We start from the raw sequence: 13,260 nt of genomic DNA, 5'->3' as shown, positions 1-13,260 counted from the left end.
TTTCCTCGTCTTTGCTTACAGGAATGGCACCCGGTGTGGTTTTCAGCAGCTGTAGCCCATCTACTTCAAGGTTTGACCTGTGGTGCATTGAGCAATGCCTTTTTGAATACCTTGGGTTATTTGAGTCACCGGTGGCTTCCTATGAGCTCAAACCAGTCTGGCCATCCTCCAAACGGCCGCTCACTGGATATTTTCTCTTTTTTGGATCATTTTCTGTAAACCCTAGAGATGGTCGTGCGGGAAAATCCCAGCAGAGGATCTCAGCAGTTTCTGAAATACTCAGACAAGCCTGTCTGGCAGTAACAACCATGCCATGTTCAAAGTCAACTAAATCACCTTTCTTCCCAATTCAGATGCTCGGTTTGAACTTCAGTAGGTCCAGCCTGCAGGTTGTCTTTACCGTGTCTAAATGACTAAACACATTGAGCTCCTGGGACAGGACTTATTAGAGATTGGTATTAACAAGCAGTTTACCAGGCATACCTAAGTAATTAATGTACAGTACAAACACAAATGTTTCAGTTGGACAAATAATGATACAAAGATAACCCAGATTTGCATATTAAATGATAGGTAAACACTCATGAACATATGGACAATGAAACACAAACCCTTACTTTTCATTTGCAGATAATAGAGAATAAAATCTTCTGTCCTCTTGTTGTTCAAAATTGCTTTCTAATTTTACAACACACCAAGTGTGAGTCACAATTACACCAATCAAGTGGGATTTTATCACAGTTACAGTATTTTTAATACAAAATCCCCCCTCGTTTCTCACTGATGCCTTGCTGTGCTGTGGAGAGAATACACAGGCAGGGAGTTTTGTACACAAAGAATAGACTGTACTGGCCTGTACTGGAGTATAATTTTGGAACTTGGTTGCTTTAATTCAGACTGTTGAATTCTACCTTCAACTACACAATAAAATGTTTCGTCATTTGTGGCCCTCAAACTTAAATTGAAACTGGTTTAGAGAGGAATTTATGGCCAGCACGCAGAAATATTTGCTGCAGCAAAAGTCTTGAAAAAGATGAAGATATCCTTTTTGGAGCATGACCGCTTGATAGAGGCACAACATTTTTTCTTTTTGTTTTCCTCAATGCTAACAGTTTCGAGATTAAAACAGCTAGGTCTCTTTTTTGTGTTTGTTTTATTCAGGTGGCCAACTTGGCATGCTCCATCTCCAACAATGAAGAGGGCGTGAAGTTGGTACGAATGGCCGCCACCCAGATCGACAGCCTGTGTCCACAGGTGAGGATTTTAAAACACCTACATCACATAAAATTAGTGCTGTCATCGTTAATTTCGTTAAAATAACGTTAACCCCATAACCGAATCAACGTTGCAAATCTCAGTTAGCAAGTTAGCGCAGATTGCCTCGTACGTGGGGCTGCACATTGCTAACGCGTTAACGAGCTAACCGTGCTAACGCGTTAGCTCGTTAACATACGGGGCGTTCCACGCTAACTCGCTAACAGAGATTTGCCACTTTAAAGCCATTATGGCATTAACGTCATTTTAACGAGATTAACGCTGACAGCACTACATAAAATACAAATTCTTAACATGAGATCAAATCAAAATGTTCTTTTAAGGAACTTTACTATATTTAATTACCGATTTATGAAAGTGTAATATTTAGGAATATTAAAGGAAAGAGGTTGTAGTTGTCGGATTTGGAAGAAAAGCTATAAATAATGTGTAGGAGGACATTGTAGTCCTGTTTCGCAGGAAGAAACAAAGGAGGATGTTGAAATCCATCAGTTGTTTCCAAGGTTAACAGTAAGCCTTATCCACACAGGACCAAACATTGTAACGAGAATGAGAAATGGAGAAGGGAGGCTGATTTTAAGATTCATGATCTAATGTGCAGTCTCCTCTACCCGTACCTACCGAGACCAACTAACTTATAAAACTTGGAGAGGCGCTGTCCCCTGACACTGCTTGGCACAGCTGAACACACGCAGATTAAAAACATAATAGACATAGGCTTTGTGACTGGAGTAGAGGGAACAAAGAGGAGGTGCAACAAAGAGAGGTATTTCCATCTGTTCCAAGTAGAGTTAAACCAGACTGGTTATTCTTTACACGTGCAAATGCACGCAGAAGTGCACACACACACTGCCTCAGTGACTGCCATGTTCAGATCATAATCTAGATCAGATTCATGTCACTAAAAGTAAATCTAAAAAGCACAAAGTGAGAAAGCAAAGGCACAAAGAAATAAATAAACTGGTCCTTGTTGTTAAAGTGGCAGTGCCCAAGTTATTTGCTTTAACTTTTCATTATGCAGTAAGTGTTTATTGAACAATTTATTGGTGGTACTAACTCTGCTAACTGCCTCCGGGTATGAAATCCCCCGGGAAAATGAGGGTTTGACTGTGCAACAAAAGCAGGAAGAGGAGAGCACTTTCATTTTCCAAAGGAGCTATTGCTACTTCCCTCGGGTAGCTAAAATATTGTCTATTGGTATTTCAAAGTACACGATAAGGCCGGTATTATTTTTATCATCCCTGTATCCCTGTGAAGTATTTATCTTATTTTTTTCTTTGTCCTAAAGCTGAATGGTTTACCTTGCACATATCAAGGTCTTGTGCTTTCTTTAAGCCTTGCTTTTTTAAGCTGTAAAAGATTCTGCATCATTTATTACATTTGTGCAATTAACAATATATTTCAAGCAAATGTGGCAAACGTTTGGTTGCTAAATCCTTTTAGTCTGTAGCTGTAGCTGCTACTAGCAGGCCACAGCATAGACTGAAAACCTTAATGACTACGAGAATAGCATAGCACTCAGCTACTGTGCCACTGCTGCCACACTGTTCACCAGTGTCAGAGTCTTGATATGATAGCCAGACTTCATTCATCATGCTGTATGTTCTTATATATCTTATATATAAACTAGTAAAGATGTCGTTTCTCCTGAAATGACTCACAGATATGCAGAAATGTCTTTAAGACTTCATTTTAAACGCACACATGTACATTTCTTGTCCCATATCAGGTCATCAATGCTGCACTCACTCTGGCTGCCCGTCCCCAAAGCAAGGTGGCCCAGGACAACATGGATGTTTTCAAAGATCAGTGGGAGAAACAAGTGCGCATCTTGACTGAGGCTGTGGATGACATCACTTCTGTGGATGATTTCCTTTCTGTGTCAGGTATGAGCCAGCACAAATTCCTCACAGACTAACTGATTGAAGCAAATGGTCCACATGCTCCTGATTTTCCCTTGAAGCGAGTGAGTTATTGAATGTTGTTGCTTGTGTCCTCTGGCACCAAATTTTCACAAAAAATCTCTATGGAGGCTTGATGTGAAAAACAAAATTACTATTTAGTTAATAAAAAAAAAAAAGAAATCACAGCATTTGAAGCAAAATACAGTGAACTAGAAAAAAACCCCATCAAAAGGCAGAAGAAAAAAGTTTATTTTTTGGACAGGGGTGGGATGGTGTCCAAAAAAAGCAACAGGTATTGAATTTTATCCATAATCAACATGTTTCTTGGAGAAATAAACTCAACAGTGTATCAACAGTGCACATTCAGAGATAAATGTGAATCATTAGGTTCAATTCTTATTATCTCCATTTTCCAGGAAAATCTGTTTATTAAACAATAATTATGTCTCTCAACAACAGAATCCTTGGGTCTTTTTCATTTTTTGCTTCCCACTTTCATTCACTGTCATCTTTTCTCTCTCTCTCACTCTCAAGAGAACCACATCCTTGAGGATGTCAACAAATGTGTAATAGCTCTCCAAGAGGGCGATGTGGACACTCTTGACCGAACTGCTGGAGCTATCCGGGGCCGAGCTGCTCGCGTGGTCCACATCATTAACGCTGAGATGGAAAACTATGAGCCCGGGGTCTACACCGAGCGTGTGCTGGAGTCCATCAAGCTCCTGTCTGAGACTGGTTAGTGCGCTGTACACAGAGCCTGTGTAGCTGCAGAAGATCCACAATGAGCCATAGCTTAATGTATTACTAGTATGATGGATACACTGTGCTTCACCCCGTGTCAAAATATTTTGCTGCAAGCTTTTTGGCAAGCCAAGCTACTTTTAGGAATAGCCTAACACATAGAAACACATACGTATATGCACACACACACACACACACACACACACACACGCGCGCGCGCGCGCACACATGTAGAAGCTACATTAGTTCACCAGTCTGGTCTCACTTACAGATACGACTTGACTGCTTCTGTGTCCAGTGTCTGAAGTTTTGATTAGTTTCCTAACAGAAAGTCTTATCCGCTCTCACTCTTTTATTTATTCATTTACAGCCTCTGTCCAATGTCATCTTCCAGGAAAGTTGCATTTGTCTCAGTGCCAGGCTGATCAAACAATGAACACATTTCCATATCCTTGTTTAGGAGACAACTTTGAATTCTTATATTGTCTCAGTGGTTTTTACCTCTGAACATACTGGGGGAATTCAATCAGCAGCACAAGGGTCAAAAAGAAAAGCAGATTATTGATATATTACAAAAATTAAATAAATAATAGTAAATAAACAAGGTACAACAGAAAAATGCTTTTAATATGGTGTTGGAATACCTGTTGTTGCTATAACAACTTTATAGCTTTCCACAAGGTTCGGGAGTGTGTTCATGGGAATTTTTAATTTTTAATTAAAATGTAATTTTAATTATTCCAGAAGGTCAGACACTGATGTTGGACAAGAAGGCCTGTGTTGCAGTCTCTGCTCTAGTTATCCCAATGGTGTTTTGTTCATCCATGTTTTTATGGACACCTAACAGCTGACTGTGGAATATTTAGTAGCGACGAAGCTTCACAACTGGACTTGTTGCACAGGTGGCATCCTATCACAATACCACGCTGGAATTCACTGAGCTCCAGAGAGCGACCCATTCTTTCAAAAGTGTTTGTAGAAGCAGTCTGCATGTCTACCTGCTTAATTTTATACACTGTCGCCATTAAAGTAATCGAAACACCTGAATTCAGTGGTTTGGATGGGTGAGGGAATACTTTAGACATTGCAGTGTAGTATATTGTAGATCTGAGTCTACTTCCTGACTGTGGTCTTCCTTTGGTTACATGAAACAGTGTAACATATACAGAAAGCATCTGTGAAAGTGAGTATGTACAGGAGGTGGTAACATCAGCAGGGCTGAGTATACAGTTAGTAGAGCCGGCAAGCCCATAGGAGGAAAACATGTATCACTCAGTCACCACCTACACCACTTAAAGCTAAACTTTGACATTGCTTCAGCGCGTTTGCAACGTTTCCACTTTCAGCGCAAGTGTTGAGCTGCAGCCTAGTATTATTTGCGAGTTGGGAGAAGTTGAAAGCTTTTGCAGTGTTCTTGACGATATGTGCATCGGTGAAGACATGCCACATGAAAAATGCAGAGAAGTCTCAGTAGAAACAATTTGTTCATTTTTGCCAGGGCCGTTCACGTCACAACTCCAAATGTTACAGCGATTGTTCATACAAAAACATTCCTGCAATACTCAGAGAAGCAAACTGGTGACAGTTTCTGTTTTTAATGTGATTTTGTGTTACTTTGTCTTGTTTACAAAGTGTCTAGACATAAGCAAGGAAGACAGAAAATGTGCAGCGTTTGCTATGAAATACTATCTTAGCCAATCCCTTAAAAATATACCATAATACGCCTTTAAAATGTGGCATCATGAAAGATGGCCAAACCATCCCCCCCCCAAAAAAATGCGGGATGAAAGGAGAGAAGTAATTTAGCAATTACCTGTCCACGAGAATAGAATCTGACCACAATCCCTTTTCACATCAGCACAGCAGCAACTCCCCTCCTTGTTATATTTTCTCCATTCTCACCCATCCTTCCGACTCGGCTTTCTATCTCTCCCATTAGAGCCCATTTAGCGAGGTGGTATATCTATTGTTTCGCTCGTTACTTTCATCTGCCGGGATAATTGAGAGACACAATCAGCTCCCCTCCCTGCTAGCTGATAAGTCGCAAACAGCATTAGGTGTGCCACGTGTGTTCACACAGCCATCTGTCTGAGACCCTCTTCTGGCGCTGAACCCCACCATAACAGTCTACTTACAGTATTAGTTATATGGTACTTTAAACACATTCTGTTCACTTATTGCATGATTCAGTTTAATTGATTGGGGTAATTAATTGATAGAGTTCAGCGGTGATTATCTTACAGACACTTGAGGTCAATTTTGTATGACTCTAACCTCGTCACATGCTTCTATTAATCCTCCATAGAGCAAGAGTCAGCACTATGAAGAAGCATTATGTCAGTGTTGCTAACACCAACAAATCGAGAGCTGTTGACAGGGTGACGTCACTTACACAGTTTCCTACTTCACGCAGGCTGTATTTTGCAGCATTTTTGATAGATGCAGGGCGGTAATTTCTCCTGTAAATTTAGCACTATAGGCAATGAAAGGAAATGATTGTTAACTTATGTAACACTTCCCATTTTGCAGTTGAGGATTATGTGTGCACGCAAACTTTACACCAAGGCTCGCAAAATTTCAAAATCTCTGGTAGCCCTTCGGGCAGGCATTCTTCAGTTTTTGGTAGCCCAAAATAAATTTAAGTAGCCCGAATAAAAAAGAAAGCTATTTTTTAATGTTTTGTTTCCGTTACAATATTATACATTAAAGTATAATATTGTAACGGAAACAAAAATTAATCAAAAAAATTGTTAAAATACAAATCACAACAACTGTATAAAAATTACAACCATCAACTCAAATACTTGGTTCAAATTGAACAGAAATTTCTATGAACTGAAAGAACTGTGTAGGACATGAATCAGTCTGTGTCAGATCCTAAATCTGAAATTTCCACTGAAGTCACGGGTAAGAGGTAAGTGGAACCAAGATCTAGGCCATTTGCTTTTTGAAGTTTGCAAAGACTGCTAAATTTTGCCAATATAGTTCACTCTTATAGCACGCTGTTCTAAACAGCTTTTTCAGGAGTTCTTGTTGTGCTTGGTTTATTTTTAGTATGTTTTTTTGCAATTGCTGTTTGTTCTGGGAGCGATACGGCAGACTGAGCAATAATGCATTTCTTGCATTTCTCATGGGTTCTGATGGGGTCTTTCTTAAAATTACTGGTCCCAGTAACAAAGGTGCTTGTCGACTCAGAAATCAAATGAAACTCACAACACACCTGGCAGAATATCATGTTATTTAGCTCGTCATATTCCAGCCACAGAAATTCTTTTATCCATGAAACCAAAAAACCTGCGCTTTCTTTTTGCCTCATAGTCTGATTTGTCATAACTTTTCCGTTTTGTGGTAAGCTTTTCTTTGGCTGCCCCTTCTTCACCCTGACCTGTCTTATTTGGCTGAGCAGAACTAAAATACCAGCGTAAATCCTGCTGCTTTTACACACGTACTTACATAACGGTCAGCGATTCTTTGCGCACTCAACCTCTCACATGTTTAAGCTTGCTGCAAGAGATTTCACTTGTCGCGTTTGAATAGTAAGCTAATGAGTGATAAGACGATGTCAGAGGAATTGGTGCGCAATTAATCGTCACTCACCAATCAGTACTGCTGCTCTCTACACACCGTTTGCGCGATCGCAAAATGAAAGTGAAAGCAAAAAACAAGGGCAAATTCAAACGCGATTTCAATATGTCACATATTGACAGTGGCTCATCGATGCCAATGACATAATTACTCAGCTACATTGGCGAAAGAATGCAAAAGCATAGACATATATTTTCCTTCCTACGATAGCCCGACGGGCAGGGCTGAGTTAGATTTTGGTAGCCCGACTGGAAAAATCGCTAGCCCCAGGACGTCGGGCTAGCGATTTTGCGAGCCCTGCTTTACACTGTTGTTCGTGACAGCCTCAGATTTCAGGGGAAAGAAAAAAGTAAATCTAAAGGAAATACATTTTCACACCTTGATCTAGTTTTTGGTTTAGATTTAGTCAACTGTGGTGACCTTGCACTTTGCTATACCCACAGATAAACAGACTTGTTTAAAACACAGGTTCAAGGCGACTGGTGGGCAAGTTCACATTAAGGTCAGGGCTGGGGTCATTTCTTCGTCACAGAAAGAATATGCACCAAACAAATTTTTGTTGCATTTTCTCCAGATGCCGGGCCTTTGGGAGGGCTTCTGTCTTCAATTTTAACAAGGTCTCCTCACGATTTGGGCGCTAATTGAGACGTTAAGGTGGGGAATTAGCAACCATGTTAGACGAATGTTTCATTGGCTCCATATTTCTCTTTGATGAAGAGCTGTTGTGTTTCCCCTTCCAGTTTCCGTCTTAGCAATAGTTGGGGGTTTTTAAGGGCTACCATGCACATCTGATCTGGACCATAAAGCACTTATTGATCCTTGTGAACTTTTGCCTCCCTCTCCCCTCCGTCCTCACAGACCTGATGTCTATGGATTTGAACACAGTCAAGTAGAAATCTATAGCTAGGGGGAAAGATGATTAAGTGTAGCTGAACAAAGGGAAAGGATATAGGACCACACAGTTTTTAGAGGGTACTGAGCCCAATTAACTAGACTCCACCAAAAAATCAATAGCTGTCACCAAGGATTTCACTAAGCGATTTGCGCAAGGATTTTAGTGGAATTCATTGATGTGTTCCCTTTTTCTTAACTTTCCTCCAGTGGTGAGCATGTGTAAAACATTTATCCCTTTACTCTGTCTGTGCAAGTGTGTGTGGGTGTAAGTGTGCATGTGTGGGTAGTTGTGTGTTTTGCGTTGGCTATTTGTGTTTTTATTGGACTGCTCCTGTGTTTATGCCCACAGCCACTCATGCCAATCACAGCCACTTGCCTTTCTTTCTGACAGCTGGCACACAGCGCTCATCACAGCTACCTACCCTTTGACCTTGTCTCAATTTGCCCATCCCTCTTTCTCATTTCGAGTGTGGTCAGATTTATGCCGAGGCCAAAACACAGGCAGCCAAGGCTCACAACTCTTCAGTGTAAAGCTTAGCTATAGATTCCTGACAGACAGTCTACACATGGGCCCGGGACTGAAGCGTGTCCTTGAGAGAGAGAAAAATCAATAGCCTAATGGGAAAGTGGTTATGGCTTCCCTCTCTTTCCTCCTCTCCCTCCTTCCTTACTGATACACTATTCTGCCCACTAACTGCCTTGGTTTAGACTAATCTTCTCCTCAAAAGAAGGGACAAATTTTTAAGTTGGTCATTAATGTGGTGCCTGGAGAGGATAGATTAAAAAACTGATATATTGCCTAAGTCAGAGTGCCATTTAGGTAGCAGGGTGATGTTGCTCCTTGTTATTACATCAGGGCACAGTAAATAGGATTTAGCCAGGGTTTTGCAGTGAGTGCAGTGAGTAATAACACACACGGACACACTGCCACCCACATGTCATGCCTGTAAATCAGTGGATCAAGAGCACTAAAAGGAAGTGCATCAGACACTAAGGCTCGGCTCATACCTGGCATTAACATGCGCCTTCAGTGATTTGATCTCAAGTAGAGTGCTCAAGCTACCACTTTCTCGCTTTATTTGGAGAAAAGAAAAAAGGAAGCCTGCATTGTTTCTGTTTGGAAGGCTAAATGTCAGTCCAGACCACCGGAGTCCTTAACTGCCAAAGTTTCCAAGTGTAGGACACATTCACAGAGATGCACGTGCTAATGGAATGGGTCCATATGCAGGAACAATCTGCTTTTAATGACTCATCAGTGTGTTGGGCACATTCACACATGTACCCAAAGAAGCCACTTGTTAATGCCAAGTGGAGGGTCTAATGAAGAAAACTAAAGACCTTTCATTGAATGTGTCTCTAAAAAATAACTGTTAAGGGGAAATGTGGAAGTGAATCAGTGGTTTTTATCATTTTTTTAACACTCAAAATGGCGTTTTTATATGGCCCATAAGTGTACAACACGGTTGTTGAGATAAATGAGTTATAATTTTTGAATCTGTGTCTATTGTTTTAATGATAGGAAAAGAGTCTTTAACCAGAATGTGAAGCAGATGGCAAACTAAGCTTGCAAGGAGAAGAGGTGGGGCCTTTCAATCAGTGCGTAAAAAGAGGCAGAAGTTGGGGGAGAGTACTGATGAGGAAATTGCTATGAGAATAGCAGTGCAATAGGAAGAGGTAGGTGGAACAATTTAACCAAGGTTAGAGTGAAGGAGAGGAGACCAGTAAGCAGGAGGAGCATCATATAAAGCACATTCTCTTTGTGGTTCGACCACCGATCATCGAAGCTGTTAAGTTCAACGTTTTCAAAATTAGGAAGTGGCTATGCAAGCTGTGTGGATATCTTAAAGTGATTTTGCTTTATGTAAGTGCAGTAGCATTAGATTTTAAAGGCCTTGCTGAGTGTTACGTAATGCATGCCAGAAATTAGCCTTTTCCCATTCATCACCTGCACTAAATGGAGAAAACACAGTTTTGACTCTAGAGAATAATCTGATTGAACAGATAAATTGCAACGCTCTTGAATATCTAGCCAATATGAGAGAGGAAGTGGATCTGACCTCTCATTTGGAAAACACTGATTGTTTCTTTTTGGTCACATTTTTGTGCCTACCTGTGCAGGGAATTAATACAAGCAGCAGATAAGGGGCGATGCTGCTTGGCCGCAGTGCGTGTAGGACAGGGATGAAGGTTAATGACAGTAATATCTTTTATAAAAGCTTCTATAATTTTCAATTTCGTGGGCTGCTGTTATTAAGCCCCTAGCTATTCTTGACGCACCATGTTTTGCAACACTTCCCACCCTGTTTCCTCTCCCATTCTGCTTTTGTAAATTACACCAGGCGAATTATGGTCCGACTAAAGAATGAAGGTTTAGTCACATGGTATTTCGTGTTTTCAAACGTTTGCCCTTTTCTCAAATTCTCATTCGGTCACACGTTCCCTGTTTGAATAGGTGGATGTGCTCATTTAGCAGACACCAGTGTACTGTACTTGGAGGTTAGTATTTACGCTTGTTTTTATCTCTAGATTGCGAGTGTTAATCGCATTACAAGAAAACAAAACTGTACCACTGGTCTCATTGTCTATATGAATCACATCTCTGGCCTCACTGGCTTTGAAATAACTGTGCCAATTACAGTGACGCATGACAATTACAGCTCACCAAATGGGCTGAGGCTTCTTGAGGAAAACATTTTATTCTATCATAGTGAGTGAACACAACACCATCCACAGCCAGAGGCAGATGGCAGGTTTTTTTCTTTTTTGTTGCTTTTTTTTATATAACTTGTACAGTGATCATGGAAATAAATATTAAAACAATGTGCATGAAATTGTTCATGTGACCATCGTTAATTCAGCACTGTTCCACTTTTTCCCTCTGTATCCCATCAATAGTTGTCATAAAACTATACATTTGAATACTGATAAGGTTTAAAGCCTTACCAGTATGATAGTTGTTGGCTAGGCCTTATCCCTACCAGTGTAAGTGTAGTAGTTTAGCAGATGCGTTTGGTTTATGAATGCAGATTGCTAACCAAACTTGCAACCCTTGATAACGTTGCAGTTCTTCTTGTTGTCTATATATAGTAACTCGTGACTCCAAACAGCAGTCAGAATGTTACCTTCGAGGCTTCGAAGCCAACACAGACACAATGCACATTTTTTATTTACAGTCTGTGCAGCATACTTCAAAATGTTACACAATGATGGCTTTAATACTGAACCGGGTTAATGTGTAGCTCCTAAATGTAATTTTCATATGATTTAATGAAGGTAAACATGGTGGATCCAGCCTGCGTAATAGCACTTCATGGATTTATCAGCAAATGTGTCATGCCGCCATTTGATAACTGCACTGGTTCAATGAGCTGAAAGAAAAAGCTTTTCACATTGTATAAATGAACTGTGCATAACAAGTATTGTAAGAATGGATCATTTGGGTAACTCTAGTGGCATTGTGTTTGCATTTAATTTAATTATTTACCTTGTTGCTGCTGATAAATTCTCCAAAAAAGGCAGCAGGCTCACATTATGTGAGAAATAAGTATCTTTCTGTATGATGTCTAGATAATGATGGGTTTGTATTGCCTCATTTTAGTGAAATTTCCTGCCAGGTGTGCACAGCAAATTTTGAGGTAAATCACCTAACTGTGATTGTTAGCTCCATTCGCACACTGCCATTAAAGTCAGACGCAACAACACATGATTTCCTCTGTAGGGAAATGATCATATATGGCGTTATTTTTGTGCCACTATTCTAAACACATGTAAAAAAAATTGAGTGCAAGTGAAAAAAAATTTGCAGGTGCAAATGTTGCATTTTGAGGAGAAATTTGTTTTGCGCGAAGAAAAGCTAAATTTGAGTGAACAAAATTCATTGCTGCGTGCAAAAAATGTATTTCAGTGTTTGCTGTTATCCATACCCACACACAACAGCAGCCCCTCTCGCTCAGTTTTTGCATTTGCACTCGCTCACAATGTGTTGCTTGCGCTCTCAACATTTCTGCCCGTGCGCGTTCAACTCTTTCTGTACACCGTTATATTTGTGCCACAAAACCAGCCAATCGCACTTGGATGCAAAAAAATCTGATTGGCTGTTCTGGTCTCCAATCAGCTTGAAATGACGAAATGCAATATCCCAGAATCCACTTCGTCCAAAACTGAAATGATGGAGTGGCGGAGGAACACAGTGTGGCGGAGGGAGTTTGAAATATTACTCTTTCTGGGTCACATGGTGCTGTGTAAACTTCAAATACAGTGGCTTGCAAAAGTATTTGGCCCCCTTGAACTTTCCCATATTTTGTCACATTAAAGCCACAAACATGAATCAATTTTATTGGAATTCCACGAGAAAGACCAATACAAAGTGGTGTACACGTGAGAAGTGGAACGAAAATCATACATGATTCCAAACATTTTTTTTACAAATAAATAACTGAAAAGTGGGCTGTGTGTAATTATTCAGCCCCCTGAGTCAATACTTTGTAGAACCACCTTTTGCTGCAATTACAGCTGCCAGTCTTTTAGGGTATGTCTCTACCAGCTTTGCACATGTAGAGACTGAAATCCTTGCCCATTCTCTTTGCAAAACAGCTCCAGCTCAGTCAGATTAGATGGACAGCGTTTGTGAACAGCAGCTTTCAGATCTGGCCACAGATTTAAAAATTATTTAAGTATATTAATTTGAAAACATATACATAGTAATATTTTAGACCAGTAGCTCTCAAATTGTGAAAGCACTCTTTGTGAGTCTCTGTCTGTGTGATGTTGCTCACACAGGTAACATTGTGGAGTAAAACGTAATATATATAACTTTGTGAATTAATAGTCACACTTTGGTTTACACGTTATGTAGCAGCTT

General features: G+C 40.2%; 1 protein-coding gene across 1 annotated transcript in view; it reads left to right on the top strand.

Moving 5' to 3' along the window:
• Positions 1 to 13,260, top strand: part of ctnna2 (catenin (cadherin-associated protein), alpha 2) — a 321,242-nt gene that overhangs the window by 280,226 nt on the left and 27,756 nt on the right. The window contains exons 10-12 of the mRNA XM_006787177.3: positions 1,162 to 1,254; positions 3,005 to 3,161; positions 3,714 to 3,914. Of these exons, the coding sequence (XP_006787240.1) occupies positions 1,162 to 1,254; positions 3,005 to 3,161; positions 3,714 to 3,914 (451 nt within the window). The remainder of the gene's footprint in view (positions 1 to 1,161; positions 1,255 to 3,004; positions 3,162 to 3,713; positions 3,915 to 13,260) is intronic.

Source organism: Neolamprologus brichardi, chromosome 6, assembly GCF_056152115.1.
Source record: "Neolamprologus brichardi isolate AB-2024 chromosome 6, ASM5615211v1, whole genome shotgun sequence".
NCBI lineage: Eukaryota > Metazoa > Chordata > Actinopteri > Cichliformes > Cichlidae > Neolamprologus > Neolamprologus brichardi.
This window is presented reverse-complemented; position numbering and strand designations above follow the sequence as displayed.